Source organism: Littorina saxatilis, linkage group LG3 (genome assembly GCF_037325665.1).
Source record: "Littorina saxatilis isolate snail1 linkage group LG3, US_GU_Lsax_2.0, whole genome shotgun sequence".
NCBI classification, from domain to species: domain Eukaryota; kingdom Metazoa; phylum Mollusca; class Gastropoda; order Littorinimorpha; family Littorinidae; genus Littorina; species Littorina saxatilis.
The window spans coordinates 50,763,518-50,789,237 of record NC_090247.1 but is presented as its reverse complement, the minus strand read 5'-3'; the positions used below and the strand labels follow the sequence as shown (position 1 = coordinate 50,789,237).

Genomic DNA, 25,720 nt, shown 5'->3' with positions numbered 1-25,720 from the left:
CCAGAAACACGAACAATAAAAACACGTACAAGGACCGGTTTTGAAGTATGTCTTTGTCAGCTAAAATACCATTTTGGTAATATCTTTTTATATTTAGTCAAGTTTTGACTAAATATTTTAACATCGAGGGGGAATCGAAACGAGGGTCGTGGTGTATGTGCGTGCGTGTGTGCGTGCGTGCGTGTGTGCGTGCGTGTGTGCGTGTGTGTGTGTGTGTGTGTGTGTGTGTGTAGAGCGATTCAGACTAAACTACTGGACCGATCTTTATGAAATTTGACATGAGAGTTCCTGGGTATGAAATCCCCGAACGTTTTTTTCATTTTTTTGATAAATGTCTTTGATGACGTCATATCCGGCTTTTCGTGAAAGTTGAGGCGGCACTGTCACGCCCTCATTTTTCAACCAAATTGGTTGAAATTTTGGTCAAGTAATCTTCGACGAAGCCCGGGGTTCGGTATTGCATTTCAGCTTGGTGGCTTAAAAATTAATTAATGACTTTGGTCATTAAAAATCGGAAAATTGTAAAAAATAATAAAAATTTATAAAACGATCCAAATTTACGTTTATCTTATTCTCCATCATTTGCTGATTCCAAAAACATATAAATATGTTATATTCGGATTAAAAACAAGCTCTGAAAATTAAATATATAACAAGAAGAGCAAACGCTCGATCGAGTCACTTTCGCAGTTCTGAATATTATATGAGGCATCAGATGGACAGGAAGAAATTGCTATTCACAACACAATGAGTCACGTTCACATAAAATTTGAGCCCGGTCACTTTTATAGTTTCCGAGAAAAGCCCAAGTTTTGACGGGTAAGCGAATTTCAGACCTGTAGCATCTCAGACTGCGTCAATGCTTATTGTGATTCGGAGTAAGAATATGTAAAGAAAGATTTGAAATAACAAAGCTGCCTAGCAACCATTTTTATAAAATCTTCTGCTTCAAGGCCTTCTTTAATTGAGTCCGAAGTTGACCTCACGAAGACTTTGCAAAGTCTTTCTAACAAAAATTCAGTGCCAAAGCTTCGTGCAGCAGACTTCGCAAAGTCAACTTCACCAAATGATCCGAACACTTCGCAAAGTCAACTTCACCCAATGATCCGAACACTTCGCAAAGTCAACTTCACCAAATGATCCGAACACTTCGCAAAGTCAACTTCACCCAATGATCCGAACACTTCGCAAAGTCAACTTCACCAAATGATCCGAACACTTCGCAAAGTCAACTTCGCCCAATGATCCGAACATTTCGCAAAGTCAACTTCGCCGAATAATCCGAACACTTCGCAAAGTCAACTTCGCCCAATGATCCAAACATTTCATAAAGTCAACTTCGCCGAATAATCCGAACATTTTGCAAAGTCAACTTCACCCAATGATCCGGATACTTTGCAAAGTCAACTTCACCCAATGATCCGGATACTTTGCAAAGTCAACTTGCGCCGAATTATCCAAAAACCGAACACAAATGTTTCAGCCTACCACATCGGATCTGCCCATCAGCCTGCAGGACAATGCGGGAGCGCAGGTTGTTCATGGTCAGTGTCTGGTGGGTCTCAGAGATACCCAGTTCCCACGGCAACCCTGCATTCTTGATTCCAGTCCAGCTGCTGGCACCGGTGCCGCCGTCGTGGCCAGAGATTGTGATGTGCTCAGCTTTGCCCTGTTAGCACACAGATAACAGGGGGGTAAAATAAATACAATGGACCGCCCCCCCCCCCCCCTTCTTAAGACCTCCACAAATCTGAAAAAATCAGGTCTTAAAAAGGAGGGAGTCTTTAATTGGAGGTAAATTTACAGAGGCTTATAACCATAAAACAAGGTCTTAAACTGGGGTGAGTGTCTTAAATTGAAAAGGGGATTATAAAAGGAGGGTTCAATTGTATTGTATTTTAAGATTTTAAATGCCGAAAGCTAGCTGGTAACTTTGTCATGAGGAACTGTGGGGACAAAAAGAACATCCGTATGCAAAAGACGAGAATGTCTGTTTGTTTTGAGTCACATGATAATACCATTTCTGTTGCCATGTGAATTGCAACCTGGGTCTTACTTAAGAGAGAGAGAGAGAGAGGGGTGGGTGGGGGGAGAGATAGAGAGAGAGACAGGTATGGAGAGAGATAGTCAGAGAGAGAGAGAGAGAGGGGGGGGGGGGAGAGAGAAAGGAATGCATGTGAACGTTTGAACTGATTGGTCACTGTTTGAAGGACCGATGAATAAAGCAGACAATGCAAGCTAAAGACTTTTTGGATGAACTTTCTGCTGAGAGTCAATTACTCCTAGAAGCAATTTATGGAAGTATAATGAAACCTTCAACATGGTGATTACCATCTGACACGCTGTACTCAAATTTTGGTGAAAGGAAACATGCCCACAGACAGGCAACACCATTTCCTTTTAAACAGAAAAGCGGTCATGCACAGCCCTATAGGTTGAAGGGACATTAAAAAAACGACAACCAATCAAACAGAAGAGAAATTTCAAGCCTGTAAAGAAGTAATCACCAAAACAAACAAACCAATCAAACAGAAGAGAATGTTCAAGCCGGTTAAGAAGCAATCACCTTAGCAACGCCAGATGCCACGATTCCCACGCCCACTTCCGACACCAGCTTGACGCTGATTCTGGCCTGGGGGTTGGCAGACTTCAAATCATAGATCAACTGAAACATGAACATCAAACTAGTCACTGGCCTGAAAATAATGGTAATGTTACAATTTAATTCTTAGACAACGAACAATGAGGTGCAGGGGTCGACACTAACTTATTTGGCCTGGGGCCACACTGGCCCCAGAGATGGAAACTGCTGGGGCGGAAAACAAAAATCTGGGACCCACTCTTATTCATGCTAAGTATATATATATTTATATATATATACGACTTGTGTCTGTGTGTCTGTCTGTCTGTCTGTCTGTGTATGTGTGTATTCGCCATGCACGGCCAAAGTTCTCGATGGATCTGCTTCAAATTTGGTGTCCATATTCAGATACACCCCGGACAAAATCTGGTCGATGAGATATTTCAATACGTGCTCTCAGCGCGCAGCGCTGAACCGATTTTGGTTCCACCTCAGCTACCCGGGCCCCCATACCGACACACCAAAGCCGCTAGACCACATCACAACGCCAAAGTTCTCGGTGGATCTTTTTCAAATTTGGACACCGTATTCAGCTACACCCCGGACACAATATCATCGATGAGATATTTCAACACGTGCTCTCAGCGCGCAGCGCTGAACCGATTTTGATTTTTCTGTTCATTTCACCATTCCCAGTAACTCTTCCTTATCTTCTCCAGTGTTTTGCGTTTATCTCCCTTCCTTCGTGTGGCTTCAATCCATATTCCCGTTTCTACGTTACTATTTTTAGAATGTCACTGCGCTGTCCAGAACGCTTCCCTTGCACCCGTAAGTTGTTCTTACTGTCAAAGTGAAAAGGTCGAATCAATTTATAGCCACGCGAAAAATACACTGTCACCTATCTCTATATATTTATAGATATAGATATACATATATATATACGGCTTCTCTGTGTGTGTGTGTGTTTGTGTGTGTGTGTGGGCAACACCTGTGGATTTTAGAGTTCTGTTTGTGATGGGGTCTAGCGGCTTTTGTCTGTCTGTATGTTCTGGCATTTAAGAAGCCACAACAGATAACATAGGGCAAAGAAATAAGCCCTAAAATTCTCAATTCCATTTGACAGGACTTCGCCTTCAAAGGTGAATGTGGTGAACCGCCACGCTGTCTGTCTCTGTCTCGCGATTCACCCCGGCAAAGCCGGGTATTCCTCTAGTATATATATATATATACACAAAAAAATTAATAATAAAAAACACAAGAGAAGTGAAAAAGAGTGTACTGTACCCCATGATCGGCATCAACGTATGGCATTTGAAGGCGATACTTATCTCTCACGCTAAAGAGCGCAATCTGGGAGTTATTTCCCTTGCGGCATTGTCCTTCGACGATTTCAATGTTTTTTTCTCTTGACTGCGGCATTGATCGGATTGCAAATTTCAGTGACGACTTTGACTGGCGATTTTTAGTGATTGGCCCTGGCATTAGAATTTTCGGTTTGTCATTGTTGGAATTTATCCTGGGGCGGAGTGGGCCCCAAGCTTCGGCAATGTTTGGGGCGGAACACAAAACTCTGGGGCGTTCCGCCCCCCCGCCCCCGCTAGTGTCGAACCCTGAGGTGTATCCTCTTTGAAATAATACAAAATAAATGAATGAGATGCTGGTTATTATTACTTACTTTATCATCCCATTGCTGGAAAATTCCTGGTAAGCTAGCAGCAACAAGAGTCATGCTACCCGGGTGTGTGCATGTTATGGTGTAATAAGACACAAGCCCTTATGGCAGAATAACAGGTCTTTTTCATGCCACTGTGGTGACACGGGGATGGGAAATGGATGCTGTCTCTGAGTCTGCACTTAAAGTTGACCTGTGTAGTGTGCGTGTACCGGCCTGGATTTGAACCCGTGACCCTACGATCTTAAGTCCAGCGCTCTACCAACTGAGCAGCCTGGCACCCCCATGGTTATGAAAAAGAAGATGCTGCCTCACCTGTGCAAGATCCTCAATGGAGTAGATGTCATGATGAGGAGGGGGGCTGATGAGACCCACCCCCGGAATGGAGTGACGAGTCTTGGCAATATCCTTCGACACCTGCAAAATTCATGACACAGAGTTGATGAAAGACAAGAACAAGAGACACATGCCAACAGCAAAAACAACCACAATGGTGGTATAATTTTGACAACTTTTTACAAGACCTCTTTCATGACTCGGGTGAATTAAAAATAAAAATTATTGGTAAAATGGAATCTGTTATCACACACATCAAAATTGGCAACCACAAACAAAATCTGTGCCAAACCATTTACAATGACAACTTCATCTCAAAAGCTGATCTTCAAGTATAAGAGACGAACAAGAAGAAGAAAGCGAGGCAACTTTCTTGCTAACAAAATTCAAAATAATGACCACTATATCGCGGTCTTTTGGTGAAAGATGTCTTCGTGATATAACCGACTTTGCGATATAGTGGACTACAATATAGTGGAATTCCCCTGTACTGCAAACCTCCAGAAGAGAAAGCATCAAGCCCCCCAACCCCCCAGCCAGCCAGCCAAGCCAACCAGCCAGACTCCCTCACCTTGTAGCCAGGAAGCTCTCCTCCCTCCCCGGGCTTGGCACCTTGCGCCATCTTAATCTGCAGCTCGTCAGCGTGTGTCAGATAGGAGCTGGTCACGCCAAATCGGCCTGACGCCACCTGCTTGATCTTGGAGCGTGTGTTGAAGTCCGGGTCCTGGTTCAGGTAACGCTCTGCGTTCTCTCCGCCCTCTCCGGTGTTGGACTTGGCTCCGATGCGGTTCATGCCGATGGCCAGGGTGGTGTGCGCTTCCAGGGAGATGCTCCCGAAGCTCATGGCGCCTGGAGAGGTGGGACAGGCGATGCAGGATTTGAAATATAACCCAGCAGCATATCTTCAGCTTTGAAGGAGAAAGTGTTCTCCTCTGCCCTGCCTCAACCCTGACTGCAATAGCTACTTCACCCACTTACCCCATTCCCTTTTCAAGCTCTCTATCCTCATTACCTTCTGTTCAAGCCTGTTCAATTTTTTTCCTTAAAACCAGTTTGTGGATAACTTTTCTGTCTACATCTTTCTTTTTTTCCCCTCAATCCTGAACATAACCTCCCCACTTACAACTTCCCCCCACACCCCAACCCCACGGGTGGGAGCCAAAAATGTTGCCAGGACTGAACATTTTTGGAAGGCCTGGGTCCAGGGGCCGCTAAGGCTCCGGCGGGGTGCAGGGGCAGCGCCCTTGCTGGGGGGTCTAGGGGGGCAGCGCCCCCCATCCGAAAATGATTTTTAGCATTTTAGGGAGGGTTTAGGTGGCCTCTCCCGACTTGTAAATTTTAGAACAAACAAGCTTTTTGGAGATGCATAATATATACATCTTGTAAACTTGAAGGTTTTTGTAACTGACCAGCTGAAAATTAATTTTAGCATTTCATGAGGGGGCTATTTGAGCCTCTGCTGGCTTTAAAACTGATAACAGCAAACAACAAGTCGCGTAAGGCGAAAATACAATATTTAGTCAAATAGCTGCCATTTTTCAGCAAGACCGTATACTCGTAGCATCGTCAGTCCACCGCTCATGGCAAAGGCAGTGAAATTGACAAGAAGAGCGGGGTAGTAGTTGCGCTGAGAAGGATAGCACGCTTTTCTGTACCTCTCTTTGTTTTAACTTTCTGAGCGTGTTTTTAATCCAAACATATCATATCTATATGTTTTTGGAATCAGGAGCCGACAAGGAATAAGATGAAAGTTTTTAAATTGATTTGGACAATTTAATTTTGATAATAATTTTTATATATTTAATTTTCAGAGCTTGTTTTTAATCCGAATATAACATATTTATATGTTTTTGGAATCAGCAAATGATGGAGAATAAGATAAACGTAAATTTGGATCGTTTTATAAATTTTTATTTTTTTTTACAATTTTCAGATTTTTAATGACCAAAGTCATTAATTAATTTTTAAGCCACCAAGCTGAAATGCAATACCGAACCCCGGGCTTCGTCGAAGATTACTTGACCAAAATTTCAACCAATTTGGTTGAAAAATGAGGGCGTGACAGTGCCGCCTCAACTTTCACGAAAAGCCGGATATGACGTCATCAAAGACATTTATCAAAAAAATGAAAAAAACGTATGGGGATTTCATACCCAGGAACTCTCATGTCAAATTTCATAAAGATCGGTCCAGTAGTTTAGTCTGAATCGCTCTACACACACACACACACACACAGACACACACACACACGCACATACACCACGACCCTCGTTTCGATTCCCCCTCGATGTTAAAATATTTAGCCAAAACTTGACTAAATATAAAAACAACAACAAATGGGGGAGGGAAGGGGGTAGGGGGGGGGGGGGGGGGGAGGAGAGAATGCACAAAATCAAAAACCTCTATACTTGAAGATGTTTGGTTGTATCATTCTTGCTTTCTTTCTTTCTTTATTTGGTGTTTAACGTTGTTTTCAACCGTTCAAGGTTCACTCTTGCTAGGAGGTCTACAAAAACAAGTGGTAAACACATTTCAAGAAGGGCCTTTAGAAGCTCCTATAAGCTTAAACAAAATCTTAAAATTGGAGATGCACAAAAGTAAAACATCTTGTAAACTTGAAGGTTTTTGTAACTAACCAGCTGAAAGTGAATTTTTAGCAATTCAAGAGTTGCTATTTAAGCCTCTCCTGGCTTTGAAAACAGTACACACTTTTTTTTTTTTGGGGGGGGGGATGAATGTACAAAATCAAAAACCTCTATACTTGAAGGTGTTTGGTTGCATCACTCTTGCTAGGGGGTCTACACAAACAAATGGTAAACAAATTTCAAGAAGGGCTTTAGAAGCGGCTTAAACAAAAACTTAAAATTGGAGATGCACAGAATTAACAAATCTTGTAAACTTGAAGGTATTTGATTTCATCACCTACTTTTGTCTTTGTTTAAAACACATTTTTACTGCATTAAAGGAAAATCGCCATGCAAACAAAGCAAACACAGAAAATAACAGTCACCTCCCTTGTACTACACATCTTTACTTTTGTAGCTTATGATTTTATCATTGCAGGTGGTATATTCTCAAATAATTGTTGAACCATAGCTTCAACCAAATGAGAAACAAGTTTCAAGTCAGTTTGTTTCAATTCAACACCTTCAAAAGGGCTAACTGCTCAGGTTATAAAAGAAGAAGGTTTAGACAAAAATAGAAACCACCCGAGTTATATCCCTTGGTAATGCTATACACAGTCTTCTGATGCTGCTTTTCAATTCATCATTTCAAGAGTAATATTCTAAAATTATTGTTGAATCATAGCTTGAATTAAAAGAGAAATATGTTTAAATTAAGCGTGTTTCACTTGCAAACTTTCTAAAGGACTCAATGTATCAGAATGTAAATACCACTAGTTCACAGATTAGGAATACCATTTTTTTTCTACCACACCACAGGTCTCTGAATCCCTGCAAGTGGGCTATATAAAGTTGTGGGTGAGCAGACCACCCCCGGGGGCACGGGTAGCTCAGGTGGTAGAGCACTGGACTTGTGATCGAAAGGTCGCTGGTTCGAATCTTTCTTTCTTTATTTGGTGTTTAACGTCGTTTTCAACCACGAAGGTTATATCGCGACGGGGGAGATGGGATAGGGGAAAGGGGGGGGAGATGGGATAGAGCCACTTGTTAAGTGTTTCTTGTTCACAAAAGCACTAATCAAAAAATTGTTCCAGGGGCTTGCAACGTAGTACAATATATGACCTTACTGGGAGAATGCAAGTTTCCAGTACAAAGGACTAAACATTTCTTACATACTGCTTGACTAAAATCTTTATAAACATTGACTATATTCTAGCTGGTTCGGGGCCGGGACGGACACAGGTCAACCTTATGTGCAGACCCAGAGACGGTATCCATCTTCCACCCCCGTGTCACCACAGTGGCATGTAAAAGACCTCGGTCATTCTGCCATAAGTGCAGATGGCTGATACCACCTAAACACGCATACACTTGCGAGCCAAAACTGAAAATTAGACATTAACACTTGAAAATTAGTTATTAACACGTGATAATTAGTAATAATTGTAATTTTCTTGTGAAAATTAGTAACTTTCACGGGTTAATTACTAATTTTTAGTTTTGGCGCTAGTAAGCCCTCATAACATTTGCCAGGATGACATGACATAGCTGCTCCCTACATGTCACTCAATTTTGTCAATTTGGTAATGGTGAAAGGTAGTTGACCTTTACACAGAACGGATTAACAAAAAAAAGGTAAAAAGAGAAATTCAAGTTTTACGCCCTCATGGCAAAGCCATTAGGGGCATGTTCCCGGGTTTTAACCCGACTTTAGATGAGATACACAGGTGTATGCGTGTTTAGGTGGTATCAGTCATCTGCACTTATGGCAGAATGACCGAGGTCTTTTACGTGCCACTGTGGTGACACGGGGGAGGGAGATGGATACCGTCTCTGGGTCTGCACATAAGGTTGACCTGTGTCCATCCCGGCCCGGATTCGAACCAGCGACCTTTCGATCACAAGTCCAGTGCTCTACCACCTGAGCTACCCGTGCCCCTCTAAGCTAAAAATTTTTTTCCTGGGACGGAAATCCGTCAGGGACGGAAGAAATCCCACCCCTGCAACCCCCCCCCCCCCCCCCCCCCCCTTCCCATTCAAAAGCAAATACCTTGTGTTTTTACAGTTCCTAAAAAAGACCATTCTTCTGTGTCTTTCTGCTTCCTTTTGGCTACTTTTCGGACTACTCATTTTTCACAAGTGTATCTCCACCCACGGAAAAAGACACAGAAACAAAACCCAAACACCCTTACCAGTGCAGAATCGCTTGACAATCTCCTTGGCGTCCTCCACCTCTGACAGGTCAAGCGGTTTCTCCTGGAAGTGAAAGTCCAGCTGACCACGCAGTGTACACTCCTTGTTGTTATCCCAAGCTGCCTCAGCAAACTGGGCGTAGGCATCCTTGCTGTTTGCTCTCCCAGCGTTCTGAAAGGAAAGAAATGAATATTTGATGTAAAGAATGGTGCATGTATGAGTGTTTATGTGCAAGTGTGTGTGTGTGTGTGTGTATGTGTGAGTGTGTGCGTACAGGCATATATACATGCGTGCAACTGTAGAAACAAACAAGCACACATGTAAGCATTTGTGTGTGTGTGTGTGTGTGTGTGTGTGTGTGTGTGTGTGTGTGTGTGTGTGTGTGTGTGTGTGTCTGTGTGTGTATGTGAGTGTGTGTGTATTTGCATGTGTGTGAATGTGTATGTGTGTGTGTGTGTGCATTTGCATTTGTGCATTTGCATGTGTGCATGTGCGTACATGTACATGTGAAGCATTTTATCTTTGCCGTGAACAGCCCTTTAGCTATGGAAGGTTTCACCAGTTAAAGAGCTGTCATTCACCTTCACTATTATGAAATACAGATAAATACAATGTTGTACGAACAGCAAGAAAATGAGAACAACTTCAGCTCGACCCTTGCAAATGACAAAATTATGATGAGCGCCAGAGGCGGCAAGAGACAATAGGTGAATAGCCGCCATTATTTTTTCCGACTTTCGACTGTATCCATACACGTGTCGGTAATTGGATTCAAAAGACGATACAACTTGGCAAAATTAATCTTCTTACCATGTGAAGTTGTTAATAATTAAAAAAATGATTGCACTAGGCTATCCCTATGTTTTTTAACATGCTAGCTACCGAAGAGAAAAGGTTCAGAAGGACAGTCAAGAAGGAAAGAGCACCACACGTCAGCAGCTGACAAAAATCACACGGTCAATGACGATTTCCCGCGTTCGCTCTCACGTGATCCAATTCCTCTCGGAATTGTGGGAGAAAAAATGGTGGGAAAAGATATGTTTTCAACCAATTTCTCTGCTGCCTGCAAGTCTGGAAAAGCATACCTGGAGATTTGCGATGCTGAGAGGATCGTTCATGTGTTTCTCTCCGCCGCTGCGCCAGTGGTACATCCCTGCGCTCATGATCAGCCGGTTGTCGCAGTCACGCTTCTCAAACGCCTTGCGGTGACGGTTCATTGCCTTGACAAAAAGGAGGAGGAACAATAATCAGACCTGTGAACCCCTGTTTTGCACTTGGAGTATTCTCAAGCAAACTTGGTGTATTTTCAGAAAAATTAGAGTACTCCACACAGCATTTGAACATCCATGATTCAAACATGCTTCACATGCATCCGTCGCACCGTTAATTAAGTTTACCAATACCTTTGAAACCAATGCTTCTTTCAATGTTTACTGACAAAACTGTAATCATGTGTCAAAATATTGGATCGGTTTTGGGATGAGCTTGTAAAGAAAAGTAGTCTGGGAATTTTTCTTGTCGTATTTTGTTTCACTGACCGTACTGCTCGTATTCTAGACAATCATGCGTACAAAATACAGCGAAATCATATGGGTTACCAGGTCTGAATAATACCCAACCCTTCATTTCTTTTTTTTAAGTCTGATCCAATATAACGTAAACGCATCCCTGGAACTAAACCACATACTCTCTCCTGTCACGATAGACTACACAACTTAGATGAACATTACAAGGATTCATTTACCAGACACTTCTTCCACGGTATTAACAAAAAGTGTGGCATATCAGTCCATAAGGAAACTCATTCACACCTATCAAGTAAGAATAATCCCCTGCCTCCCAACACACATTCTAAATCATACATAACCACCCATGTAAACCAATACTGATTGAGACCGTTAAACTTCGATTACAGCTTGTCAAACCACATCTGTTTCATATTTGTTTGCTTGTTTGCGAGCTCATACACTCTTCTCTTCCCTCCCAGCCTCTGCACGACAAGCTAAAGTCAATGCTCAAGTATACACAAAAGAAACCTTGATGAACCTTAAGAGACGCATTTCAAAAATAACTGTCAGGTTTGTATGGGTTGTGAAAGACTGAATTGAATTGGATTGGATTGGATTGGATTGGATTGGATTGGATAAGATTTACAGTCCAGTGAGGTTACCCTCATGGAAATTCGGGCTGCTTTCTCCCCGGGGAAAGCGAGCTGCCATACATACGGCGCTACCCATATTTTTTTTTTTTTTTTTTTTTTTTCCTGCATGCGTGTATTCATGTTTCCTGAGACTTAATGCCGTGTGAGATGGAATTTTTTTAATTTTATTCCAAGTACCACGGGTATTTGATGGACATTTTTATCTATGCCTATACAATTTTGCCAGGAAAGACCCTTTTGTCAATCGTGGGATCTTTAACGTGCACACCCCAATGTAGTGTACACGAAGGGACCTCGGTTTTTCGTCTCATCCGAAAGACTAGCACTTGCACCCACCACCTAGGTTAGGAAAGGGGGTAGAAAATTGCGGCCTGACCCAGGCCTGAACACGCAACCTCTCGCTTCCGAGCGCAAGTGCGTTACCACTCGGCCACCCAGTCCCGTTAATACCCTTGTTTTTAGTGAGACAAAGAATCCACAGGCCAGTCACTGGTGAGGGGTGTGTGTGAAACACATGGACACAGGCCAGTCACTGGTGAGGGGTGTGTGTGAAACACATGGACACAGGCCAGTCACTGGTGAGGGGTGTGTGTGAAACACATGGACACAGGCCAGTCACTGGTGAGGGGTGTGTGTGAAACACATGGACACAGGCCAGTCACTGGTGAGGGGTGTGTGTGAAACACATGGACACAGGCCAGTCACTGGTGAGGGGTGTGTGTGAAACACATGGACACAGGCCAGTCACTGGTGAGGGGTGTGTGTGAAACACATGGACACAGGCCAGTCACTGGTGAGGGGTGTGTGTGAAACACATGGACACAGGCCAGTCACTGGTGAGGGGTGTGTGTGAAACACAGGGACACAGGCCAGTCACTGGTGAGGGGTGTGTGTGAAACACGTGGACAAGGAGCACGTGTTGTTTGTTTGTCTCACTAAAAGCAAGAGTATTCACTCTTTCACAACCCATAGTAACCCAACATAGTTATTTCAGAACATCGTCTATTGAAGACACACGGAAAAAAACCACGGATTTACTCACCTCCTTCCCAAGCACCGCGAAGTTGACTCCACCGATGCGTGAAGCTGTTCCTTTGAAGCACAGGTCAATAACGTCCTGGTGAAGACCCACTGCTTCAAAGATCTGGGCTCCCTGCACGCATATGATTAACATGGTTAGCGTTAGAATTATTAAGAAATGCAGAGTCAGTACAAATGTATAAGTTACATCTTCCCTCATTCACGGTATCACGTGGTATCTTGTCGAAACAGGGGGAATGAATATGATGAAGTCGCCCCAAGCTTTGCCGAGAGTCATGTCATCATATCTATTTACCCTGTGAAGACAAGATACCACGCGATTCCATGAATGAATCGGAGGTGTAAATTATATCCCATGATCCATTAAAAGAGATTTCTCCTTTGAAATGTCTTCACAACATATGGATAAATCATAACAGCAAATTTGTCATCAAAAGACTGGTACTATTTCTTTGTTTCTCATTTGCTAATTGGTCTGGTTCTTGAGCTTGACAGGAACGGAGTGACATTTGCAATTCTCCCTTCATCGGCTCCCCCCCCAAAAAAAAAACAACAACCGCACACTCTGTAAACAGACTATACAATCATTAAAAAAACAATTGCACAAACAAACAAAACAAACAAACAAAATATGAAAGAAATCTTAAGGAAGGTTAAACAAGCAACCTTTTAACTCTGTTCTACTCTGTGACTTAAAAACTGCAAACACTTTCATTTCAAGCAACTTTTCCTCCGTCTTCTTTGTTCGCTTCCAAAAACAACCAAAGGGCACCAACATTCTTCCATCCTACCTTGTAGCTGTGAAGGGTAGAGATGCCCATTTTGGCCATGACCTTGGAGATGCCGCGAGCGAGGGCGGCACGGTAGTTGAAGTAGATCTCCTCGTTGGTGAGGGGCGGGTCGAGCAGCCCCTGGTCACGCAGCCTGCGTACCATCTGCAGTACCAGGAAAGGGCAGATAGCATCCGCACCATAGCCAAGCAGCAGACACATGTGGTGCACCTCCCTGTGGGAATTGCGACATTTTGACGTTAGTATACAAACACAAATACAAAAGTTTGATTACTATAGGCCATCAGCCCATTGCAATGGGGAGATTTCATATAACCATGCGCGACGAAGGTAAGGGACCGGAAAAAAAGGGGTGGAAAACAAAACCACCGAATTATCATGCACTCTCCCTGAAAGCGTCTTTATAGTCTGAGACCATTGTCAATGTGACCGATCGTGCTGCCGGATAACGCCACTGTTTTTGTCGACACAAGGGCCGAGACATTCACTCACTTTGACGTTAGTGTCAATGAATAATAAATAAAATCTGTTTTGTTCTTTTCTTCTTCTTCTGCATTTGTGGGCTTAAATTCTTATGTACAATCAATTGTCTTGCAAGTGGCTTCTTTCTCGTGTTGGAATTGTGAAATTTTGACGTCAGTGTCAATGATAAGCATTTTTGTATTTTCTTTTTCTTCTTCTGTATTTGTGGGCTTACATTCTCATGAACACTCAAATGTCTTACTTATCTATCTGTTTTTGACTTTGTCCTAAATAACACAGCCATACCCTGTTTTCAAGGGGTATTTTAGCAATTCCAAGACCAACTGAATTCTGACATGGATCATAAGATTTTTTGGGTGCAAAAATGGTAATCAAAGGATGAAGAACCATGGATGAAGGTCAGTTTTCTCAATGTACTTTTTAAAGGTTGTTGGTATAACCACACAAAAACCCTGAACAAACATCTCGGGTTTTTTTAAACATTGTTCGTCTCACCAGCCATTTGTAGTTGTTGAGATTTAGACATGCATACTGTCTTACCTGGCTTCACCGGTCTCCACGATGATGCCGACCTTCATGCGAAGCTTCTTGTCAATAAGGTAGTGGTGCACCGCCCCGATAGCCAACAGGGCACTGAAAATTCAATTCAATTCAATTCAATAAAACTTTATCATCTGAATGCAACAAACAGAACATTTTCTTTTGCTCGTGTACAAAATAACATCACAAAAATGCACACTCTCAAAACATATTGACACATATAAGTACACATCAATACACACATAACCCAAACCACACATATCCATACCCACATCCTCACATACATCCTCGTACATACTCTTGTTTATCTTTTATAATCATAAAAACTTTACAAACCAGCATAAAAGCCCCTTTTTGTTTGTAAAAAAACGGAAAAATTTTAAGTCGGGGGTCCCGCTGTACTCCCTGCAGACGCATCCTAAAACCAGTCCTGCCATTACCTTGTAAAGTCCAAGGTGTAACAATTTAGATTTTCGTTTTTAAATTTTCAGCGTAGCAAATGGCGTTTGAGCTTAGCATTGTTTTAACTTTATTCCCACATCCGTATTTTTGTCATCTCGCGCAAGAATATACATTTTAACAATTTTCATTAAAAGGTAGGAACATATCAATGCCTATCAGAGAGTATCTGCAGTGCCATATTTCAGCGTATACAATGTTTTTATTACCCATAATCTGAACGCTACACGGAGTGAGAAGCAGAAATGAGTACAAGGACACACAAGAAAGAGGGAACTGATGCATGCTTGTCATTAGTTGTTTGAGCATAGCAATTTTAAGCTTGGCGTAACAACGTAGCAATTTCTCTTAAAACGTAGTATACTTTGCTAAAAGCAAGTTGGCAGCTCTGTAAAACAACCCACCTGACGGGAATCCTCTCCGGGCCAGCCTTGCGGTCAGACAGGATGAGCAGCTTGAAGTCCTGGTTGGCGGCCTCTGCGGACTCCTGACAGATGCGTTTGATGGCAGGCAGCAAGCCCTCTGGTCCATCGCCCACAGGGTACACGATGTCGATCTGCTTGGCCTGAGAACACACACACGCAAAAACAGTTAGCATGAACGATTTGTTGTTTTCTCATCAAAAACAAACAAACCCACATTACTTTTTTTAATTTTTATCATTTAACACTTTCTACCCCACCTATGTTGACCAAGTTTTTTTTAGCCGAGACCAGCTGTGCTGCAGCAGGTCACTCAGAGTTGTAGTATCTGTGTAGCAACTGTGAATCAACACAATGGAATCAAGTTTCAAGTTTTTCAAGTTTTTTTATTAGTCCATAACCCCTGGGGGCATTTTGAACAATAAATACAATCAATACAATCATGATATATGCTAATATAATAAATAAATAAAAATTAAAAAGATTATGAAAAACTGTTACAGATTCTATTAATAAAGTCCAAAATATTCTTTAGCAATTTCTTTTTGTTAGTAGCAAACAACTTTTTAAATTTAAGTGCATTAGGTTTTTTCCAATAGTAAGATGGTAACAACTCAGCTCTTTCTTCTTTGAAAAAATCACAGACAAATAAATAATGGAATTCATCACCTATGTCTTGTGATACACATTTGGTGCAAGTTCTTTCTGACCTCGGGATGTTAAGGTAACGTTCTTTCTGTACAGGCAAATTGTTGTTTAATGTTCTGAACTTCATCATTGCAACACATTGCTGATATGGCAGGTGTGTGACATAGTCTTCACATGCAAAAATATCTTTAAACATTCGATAATTCCAAAACATATTTTTTGTTCCAATTTCTGTAAACCATTTATGGATATACTGGTCATACAAGCTTCTTTTTACTTTCTGTTTAAACCATGCGCTTGAATATTGAACATTTTCTTGAGAAGTCCAAAGGCCAGGGAGACCAATTTCATTTAAGGTTTTTTCAATAAAACATAAATAATCAGATTCAATCATCTTGTTGATATACAATTTATAAGTAAAGCAGTACACAATACTAGAAAATTTATTTTTATGAATAGGACTAATCAGTTTATACCAATAGCAAAGCATTCTACATTTCATATTAACATCTAGTGGATATCTTCCAAGTTCACCAAATATCATAGCATTTGGAGTTGATTTTTTTAGTTTGAAAACAATTTTATAAAAACGTAATTGAAGTTTAGTAGCAAGTTCGCAGGAACCAAAACCCCAAACCTCACATCCATATAGTAAGATTGGAGCAATCATTTTATCGAACAGGTCAACTTGTATGTCCACAGGCAGTGACAATTGTCTACACGTACGCAAAAGAACAAACATTGCCCTTGAGGCACGATCATATAGATTCTTCTGTGCGACTGAAAATTTATTATTATAATTAATTTTAAGGCCCAAGTACATTACATCAAACACTACTTCGATTGAATTGCCATTATACGTAAACAATGGTTTATTTCTAATTTTACCTCTGGAAAAAACTATAACTTTCGTTTTGTTTACATTAATATTTAGACGCCATTTTAAACAGTATTCGTGCATTTTGTTTAGACATTCTTGCAGGTTTTTTTCAGACTCTGAGCAGATCACAGTATCATCCGCATACAGTAATAAAAACATTTGAAACAAAGCATTTACATCAGTATCTTCCATTCCAACCACAATAGCCTCCCTTGACATAGTTTGTAAACCATTACTGTTTTCCAACAAAAAAGGCTTTAGATCATTTAGAAATAGAGCAAAAAACAGCGGTGACAAGTTTTCCCCTTGTCTAACTCCACACAAACTGGGAAAATATCCAGAGCACTCACTATTAACTTTAACGCAAGACTTGGCATTTTCGTACATATTTCTTACAGTTTTTAAAAACTTCCCATTAACATCAGAACTAACTAATTTCTCCCATAAAAATGCACGGTGAACTTTATCAAACGCTTTTTCATAGTCTACAAATGCACAAAACAGTCGCTTCTTTTTGTTGAGAAAAAAATTTAATATACAATGCAAAGTAAAAACATGGTCTAGTGTTGAAAAACCTGTGCGGAAACCTGTTTGTTCTTGACCTAATTTATTATTACTCTCCAAAAAGTTTGATAACCTAGCATTTAAAATTGCACTGAAAAGTTTTCCGAAACAACTGAGTATAGTAATTCCTCTATAATTTGTGGGGTCAGCTTGGGAGCCTTTATTTTTGTACAATGGAATAATTTCGCCTACAGCCCATTGTGTTGGAACCTTTCCTGACTGCAAAACAACATTAAACAACAATACATAAATATCAATCATTCTATCATGCGACGCTTTTAAATACTCATTAATTATTTTATCTTGACCGCATGCCTTATTGTTTTTCAGCTTGTCTATACATTTGATAACTTCCTCCTTTGTAAAAGGCGCATTAAGAAATTCATTACTTGCTTCATTTAAAGGTTCATTACTATCATCCATTTCATTTTCATCACACTCTTGTAGTTTATTGAAATGTTCGGAAAACTCCGAACAAGTTGGATAGTTAGTTTTGGAATTATTTTTTTTATTTTTATTTTTATTTAGAAGATTCCAGTATGCTTTCGGGTCATTACTTCTTAACTTTCTCAAAGTTTTAACGAACTCATTATGATACAACTTGCATTCCTTTTTTATTGTCTTTTTGTATTCATTAAAAGCACTCTTTTTTTCATGTTCATTGAACGCATTTTTAAAGCGTCTTGCTTTATTTTTCGCATGTAAAAATATTTTTCTTTTCTCTTTGCATATTGCACTAAACCATGGTTGTTGGAGTTTGAATTTCTTTGAACGTGGCTTTTTCGTAACTTTTTGTTCTTTAATTACACCGATTTTCTCAGCAGAACAATTTAGAATATCACAAATCTTATTAGTAACACTATCAACGTCATCTGTTGTCGTACTCTCACTTGTAGCTAGCATATCTTGTAATTTAGTTTCAACAGTATAAATATCATCCTCATTCAGATTAACTACAAAAGCTAATCCAGGTGTTAGATCGACGTTACAGGAAGCGACTGAAGTGACTGTGTGTACGGATATATCCGTACCAGGTCAGATAGAGCCATAATTATGAGTGGGTACGGATATATCCGTACCTGGGAGACAATGAGTTAACAAGAACAAGAACAAGAACAAATACTTTATTGTCTGTCTTTACAAAGCTTGTCTTTAGGCCTGATTCACAATTCAGGCCTGCCTCACAATTAGGCTTACAATGCAGTTAGGCCTGTCTCACAATTTGAAAGCATTGAAACAAAATAACCAGCAAACAGACAAAACTTCTGATGAATGTCTCACCTTCCAGCCCTTGTAGCTGACGTAGCGAAGAACCTCAATGTCATACAGGGAGATGATGGGCTGGTCCATCCACAGGCGATGACACTGCTGCGCCGCTGGCTCCAGAATGTTGTGCTCCGGCCCCACAGGGCACGCCTGGACAACAAAAATCAAATCCCATCGATATCATGACATGTGAACATCGCAGCAAAAACATCTGAAAATGAAGGGTAGTGAACAAATTCCCCATGCACTCTCCCTGAAACAGAAAGACAAGTAAAGCCCATCTTTGCTTCATAAGTTGTAAATCTGATACATATACAGGGATGTTACTGCCTTTATTTTCTCCTACAAATTTGTGGAAATGGGCATGCAAGTTATGTTATTTCAGAACTTAACGCAGTCTTGGCATTGCCCCCTTCCCTTCGCCCAGACAAATGCCTCTTTGGACAATGCCCCCTCCCCTTCACCCAGACAAATGCTACTTTGGACAATGCCCCCTCCCCTTCACCCAGACAAATGCTACTTTGGACAATGCCCCCTCCCCTTCGCCCAGACAAATGCTACTTTGGACAATGCCCCCTCCCCTTCACCCAGACAAATGCCTCTTTGGACAATGCCCCCTCCCCTTCACCCAGACAAATGCCTCTTTGGACAATGCCCCCTCCCCTTCACCCAGACAAATGCCTCTTTGGACAATGCCCCCTCCCCTTCACCCAGACAAATGCCACTTTGGACAATGCCCCCTCCCCTTCACCCAGACAAATGCTACTTTGGACAATGCCCCCTCCCCTTCGCTCAGACAAATGCTACTTTGGACAATGCCCCCTCCCCTTCACCCAGACAAATGCTACTTTGGACAATGCCCCCTCCCCTTCGCTCAGACAAATGCCACTTTGGACAATGCCCCCTCCCCTTCACCCAGTCAAATGCCACTTTGGACAATGCCCCCTCCCCTTCGCCCAGACAAATGCTACTTTGGACAATGCCCCCTCCCCTTCACCCAGACAAATGCCACTTTGGACAATGCCCCCTCCCCTTGGCCAAGACAGATGTTACTTTGGACAATGCCCCCTCCCCTTCACCCAGTCAAATGCTACTTTGGACAATGTCCCCTCCCCTTCACCCAGACAAATGCCACTTTGGACAATGCCCCCTCCCCTTGGCCAAGACAGATGCTACTTTGGACAATGCCCCCTCCCCTTCACCCAGACAAATGCCTCTTTGGACAATGCCCCCTCCCCTTGGCCAAGACAGATGCTACTTTGGACAATGCCCCCTCCCCTTCACCCAGACAAATGCTACTTTGGACAATGCCCCCTCCCCTTCACCCAGACAAATGCCACTTTGGACAATGCCCCCTCCCCTTCACCCAGACAAATGCTACTTTGGACAATGCCCCCTCCCCTTCACCCAGACAAATGCCACTTTGGACAATGCCCCCTCCCCTTCACCCAGACAAATGCCACTTTGGACAATGCCCCCTCCCCTTCACCCAGACAAATGCCACTTTGGACAATGCCCCCTCCCCTTCACCCAGACAAATGCCACTTTGGACAATGCCCCCTCCCCTTCACCCAGACAAATGCTACTTTGGACAATGCCCCTTCGCCCAGACAAATGCCACTTTGGACAATGCCCCCTCCCCTTCGCCCAGACAAATGCTACTTTGGACAATTAATGCCCCATCCCCTTCACACAGACAAATGCCACTTTGGACAATGCCCCCTCCCCTTCGCTTGGACAACTGCTGGTGAAGACACCCCTACACAGTGGCCCCCAAGGACAAATGCCCTCCACCGTTTCAGATAATGTAAACATTCTTTCTAAATGCTATTCCATGTTTTTGACTGTTCTTTTCTGCTCACCCATGTTTTCGTAATTTCAGTGTAACCTGACCACCGCTTGCCAATCAAGACAGAAACTGTCTGGATACGGAATAGAATTGTGAAATAAATAGACAGGGATGCCATTTGGCATCAGTCAGCCACATGCGGAAACTTCTTTCAAATCATACAAAAATTCAACTGGCATTTCCGCAGGTCTGCCAAACTTTTGTCATGGTGCAGGAAAGGTGACAGTTCGGGGAGCAGTTGTCTGGGAGCAGATGGGGTAGAACCAGGACCCGACTTCATTTGTAAGTGAGGTATTTTCTGCTTGTCTATGTGGGACCGATCAGCTCAGTTGGTAGAGCACTGGACTTGTGATCCTAAGGTCACAGGTTCGAATCCCGGCAGACACAGAGACGGTATCCATGTTCTATCCCCATGTCACCACAGTGGCACGTAAAAGATCTCGGTCAGTCTGCCATAAGTGCAGGTGTCTAATTACACCTTAACATGCACACAACTGGGTAGCGCGACTCTTGTTGCAGCTAGCTTTCCACTGGGAGGAAGCGACCCGAATTTCCCAGCATTTGGATAATAGAGAATATAAAATTCAAAATCAAAATAAAATAAAATAAACTGCGAGCACTCACCAGAGACATGACGACCTTCTCTCTGAAGGGGTCGATGGGAGGGTTGGTGACCTGAGCAAACAGCTGCTTGAAGTAGTTGTAAATCAGGGGGTTGAAGTTGGACAGGCAAGCCAACGGTGCGTCATTTCCCATGGAGCCCAGCGCCTCTTTTCTAAAAAACATAACCAATTTCAATTTAAATGGAGGTCTTGGGAGTCATTTTCTAACAGTCTTCTGAGGCCACTTTCCTGAAAAACACAAAAAAGTTCTTGTTCACATGGACGTTCTGCGACTAATTCTTTATTCTTGTGTGTGAACCTCTTTCTTGAATGTATTTTAGGGCCTCTTTCCTGAAAAGGGAAAGCAATTTCTGTTCACATCAAGGACTTGCGACAAATGTGTGAATGCTTTCCATGGTGTAGTTGCCACTCCCACTTCCCTCATTTCCTCCTCTCCCAGCACTACCAACCCCTCCTCCACAATTCTTTAACTCGGAATGCTCATCAGACCAACTTGCTTTTCCTTGATCATGGGCAGAACCATTCCCTACCCCTCCCCATATTCCCCCTCTTCCCCACCCAAACACCACCCCTACCACATTCCATAACTCTGAATACCATCAATGGTTAAGTCACCACCCCCCATCCCCAATTTTACCCGTCCACCCCCTCCACACACACACCACCCCCACCACATTCCATAACTCGGAATGTTCATTCGCCTGACTTACCTGTCTTTGATCATGGGAAGAACCATGAGGTTGATACCATCCATGGTAAAGTCACCACCCCCCATCCCTCCCCCATGTTCCCCCTCCAGCACCCCCACATTCCATAAATGTGAATACCTCTTTCGCCTGACTTAGTTTTCCTTGATCACGGGCAGAACCAGGAGGTTGATATCATCCATGGTAAAGTCACCCCCCACCACATTCCATAACTCTGAATACCCATTTCCCTGACTTACTTTTCCTTGATCATGGGCAGAACCAGGAGGTTGATACCGTCCATGGTGTAGTTGTAGAGCGACATGCGTGGGTCGGTCTCCAGGTAGCTTCCCACGGAGGAGTCTTGGCGGAAGATGGGCACTTTCGTCACTGCCTTGCTGTTGTGTTGATCTCGCAGTTGGCCCATTGTCATCGTCTGGAGAGAGAAAATAATCCGTTGAATGTATACATTTTTTCTTTTTTCTTTTTTCTTCTTGACATTGATTAATATTTGGAAAGGCATTCTAAAGACAGTTTTGTCACAGCCTTGTTCTTGAGATGATCTCGCAGTTAGCTCATTGTCATTGTCTGTAATTGATCGTTGGACATTTCTTTTTCGGTGATGAATAACTAGTTATATTTGGCAGGGATATATTTCAGTCGATGTGGCACTGGATTTGAAACCAGTTGTCGCTTTAGGTGCGGGTTATACCCTTTAAGTTCGGCAAGAAATTCCCAGATTCAACTTTGTGCAGACTCTCCTTGGTGTCCAAATACCTCCATGTGCATGCATGCGCATGATAAAGATCCCAAGGTCACAGGAAAAGTCTCAGGGCTTGGAAAACACAAATACATCCATGCAGAAAAAAGAAATAAAATGGGTAACGCGATTCTGTCACTGCAAGCTATCCCAGACAGCCTGAATTTTCTTGTGAAAATTCCCCATAGACAATGAAATATACCAAATACCAAACACAGATATTGTGTTCTCTTTTTGCCAAGACTGGAGAGAGACAGACTTTCACTATGTACGAGCTTTGTCTTGAAATAGTCCATCCATTTTGTGAGAAACATTTCTTTGCCACCGCCAAAAATCAACAGAATGTATGCTTTTCGTGCTTGGCAGACATTTCTTATTGCATTTAAGTTTGTAACTGACACCTACGTCAATCTATGAATTAAAACGGTGTGCACTCAGCGCAGAAAAGTCACACTACTGATTTTGGATATGTGTCCAAGTGGAAGGATACTGAAATTTCATGCAGCTACCTGTACACCACAACAGATCTGTATACAAGAAGGAAGATATGTTTAATAGCCATAGGTTTGCTGTTGTTTTCATATTTATAATGTATGAACATTTCATGTTATATGAAGTCTTATATCGCGCGCGTATATCCAGACTCGGACTCAAGGCGCAGGGATCTATTTATGGTGTATGCTTTTAATTAAGCGTTGTTGACTATGAATGTAGATGTAAATGCTTGTATAACTGTGTTTTAATTTTAAATGTGTCAAGCGCAAAGAGCATAATTGTAAAGTTATGATGTTGCGCTATATAAATGCTCATTTATTATTATTATTATTATGCCGTGTGAGATGGAATTTTTTACACAATACATCACGCATTCACATCGAGCAGCAGATCGCAGCCATTTCCGCGCATATCCTACTTTTCACGGCCTATTATTCCAAGTCACACGAGTATTTTGGTGGACATTTTTTATCTATGCCTATACAATTTTGCCAGGAAAGACCCTTTTGTCAATCGTGGGATCTTTAACGTGCACACCCCAATGTAGTGTACACGAAGGGACCTCGGTTTTTCGTCTCACCCGAAAGACTAGCACTTGAACCCACCACCTACGTCAGGAAAGGGGGGAGAAAATTGCTAACGCCCTGACCCAGGGTCGAACTCGCAACCTCTAGTTTCCGAGCGCAAGTGCGTTACCACTCGGCCACCCAGTCCTTGTACAAGTCAATGAAAATACAACATTGTTTAAACCAAGGTATCTTTTGAAGTTCCTCCTCACCTCTTTCAGCCAGTCAGTGACAGGGCGCAGGCGGGCGATGTTGGACTTGATCACGTCATCTCTGGTGAATTCTTTCTTCAATGTGTCCACCAGCAGCATGCGTCCAGGCTGCAAGCGACCCTGACTCACAGACAGACAGACACAACACATGATCAAAATGCTGGCTTGTAGCGCCGACCTGTTCTCATGGATTCAGTTGGGAAGGGAGTGGAGAGAGTGAAACAGAGATAGAGAAGCAGGGCACAGACAGACAGCACATGCAACATATGGACAGAAATCTGCCTTGTGTATCTATTAACAACCAGTTTCAATTGGAGAAAAGGGTCGGGAGTGGGGTTGAGGTTGAGAGAGGGTTGGAGAGAGAAAGAGAGAGAGAGAGAGAGAGAGAGAGAGAGAGAGAGAGAGAGAGAGAGAGAGAGAGAGAGGAGAGAGAGAGGAGAGGAGAGGAGAGGAGAGGAGAGGAGAGAGAGAGAGAGAGAGAGAGAGAGAGAGAGAGAGAGAGAGAGAGAGAGAGAGAGAGAGAGAGAGAGAGAGAGAGAGAGAGAGAGAATGGGATGGGGTGCTCCACTGTCGTACAAAATGTATGAATTTGTGGCGTAAAACTAAAAGAGGAAAAGACATGATTCTTCACCTTGCGTATGATCTCCGAAGGCTTCCTTGTTGTCACACCAACTTCACTGGACATGTACATGAAGTTGTCCTTGGTCACATAGAATCGAGAAGGTCGCAAACCGTTTCGATCCAAAATGGCTCCAATGTAGCGACCATCAGTGAAAGTCAGCAGTGCTGGAGTAAACAAAATCATAACAAATTCATCCTTCAATAAAATAATGATGTTCCCGTTTTCATCAAAGCAGAACTTATTCTGAGTGAGAAATAAAGGAGGTTTCTGTTGAATACAGTGAGGAGTTTTCTTGATACAGACAATGCAGTTAAAAACAGTTTAATATATAACAAAATATTTTTTAAAAAAATAATAAAAAAAACAAACAAACCACAAAACCATCCTGAAAATGTAATTGATTTGTGATGAAGATATGACTTTGGTTCTTCTTCTGCGTTCGTGGGCTGAAACTCCCACGTACACTCGTGTTTTTTGCACGAGTGGAATTTTACGTGTATGACCGTTTTTACCCCGCCATTTAGGCAGCCATACGCCGCTTTCGGAGGAAGCATGCTGGGTATTTTCGTGTTTCTATAACCCACCGAACTTTGACATGGATTACAGGATCTTTTTCGTGCGCACTTGGTCTTGTGCTTGCGTGTACACACGAAGGGGGATAAGCCACTAGCAGGTCTGCACATAAGTTGACCTGGGAGATCGGAAAAATCTCCACACTTAACCCACCAGGCGGCCGCGGCCGGGATTCGAACCCTCGACCTTCCGCTTTGGAGGCCGACGTCTTACCACCACGCCACAGCGCCCGTCTATGACTTTGGTTTTACAAGTTATCTGCTGATTGCCTCATGGCATGCAACAAGTAGAAAAATCAGGAACTCACCAGGACCAAAAAAAAGTACCTTCTGTGATCCAGTGGAACCTCCTCTTTAAGACATGAACAAATGTATTAAAAAAAATTTTTCTTTTAAATCTTAAAAAGGAGGGAGGTAAATTTACAGAGTTTATGAACAGCAAATCCGAAAAAAGCTAGGTCATAAAAGGGAGGAGGTCTTAGATTGGAGGGGGTGATAGGGGGGGTTCTTCTTCTTCTTCTTCTGCGTTCATCAGATGAAACACCCATGTACACTCATGTTTTTTGCACAAGTGGGTATTTACCTGTATGACCGTTTTTATCCAGCCACACGCCGCTTTCGGGGGAAGACGTTAAAAGGGGGGTTCCACTGTCCTACACATCTCTCCATGGCAT

General features: G+C 42.4%; 1 protein-coding gene across 7 annotated transcripts in view; it reads right to left on the bottom strand.

The window, feature by feature from the left end:
- The window catches only part of LOC138962588 (uncharacterized), a 106,660-nt gene that overhangs the window by 41,719 nt on the left and 39,221 nt on the right, over positions 1-25,720 (bottom strand). For all 7 annotated transcript variants that reach the window (XM_070334456.1, XM_070334454.1, XM_070334453.1 and 4 more), the window contains 15 exons: positions 24,484-24,638; positions 23,853-23,972; positions 22,080-22,255; positions 21,135-21,285; positions 18,677-18,811; positions 15,286-15,446; positions 14,423-14,515; positions 13,400-13,613; positions 12,610-12,720; positions 10,492-10,626; positions 9,406-9,577; positions 5,161-5,438; positions 4,569-4,670; positions 2,567-2,665; positions 1,489-1,669 (listed from right to left, as the gene is read on the bottom strand). In XM_070334456.1, coding sequence (XP_070190557.1) covers positions 1,489-1,669; positions 2,567-2,665; positions 4,569-4,670; positions 5,161-5,438; positions 9,406-9,577; positions 10,492-10,626; positions 12,610-12,720; positions 13,400-13,613; positions 14,423-14,515; positions 15,286-15,446; positions 18,677-18,811; positions 21,135-21,285; positions 22,080-22,255; positions 23,853-23,972; positions 24,484-24,638 — 2,283 coding nt within the window. The remainder of the gene's footprint in view (positions 1-1,488; positions 1,670-2,566; positions 2,666-4,568; positions 4,671-5,160; positions 5,439-9,405; positions 9,578-10,491; positions 10,627-12,609; positions 12,721-13,399; positions 13,614-14,422; positions 14,516-15,285; positions 15,447-18,676; positions 18,812-21,134; positions 21,286-22,079; positions 22,256-23,852; positions 23,973-24,483; positions 24,639-25,720) is intronic.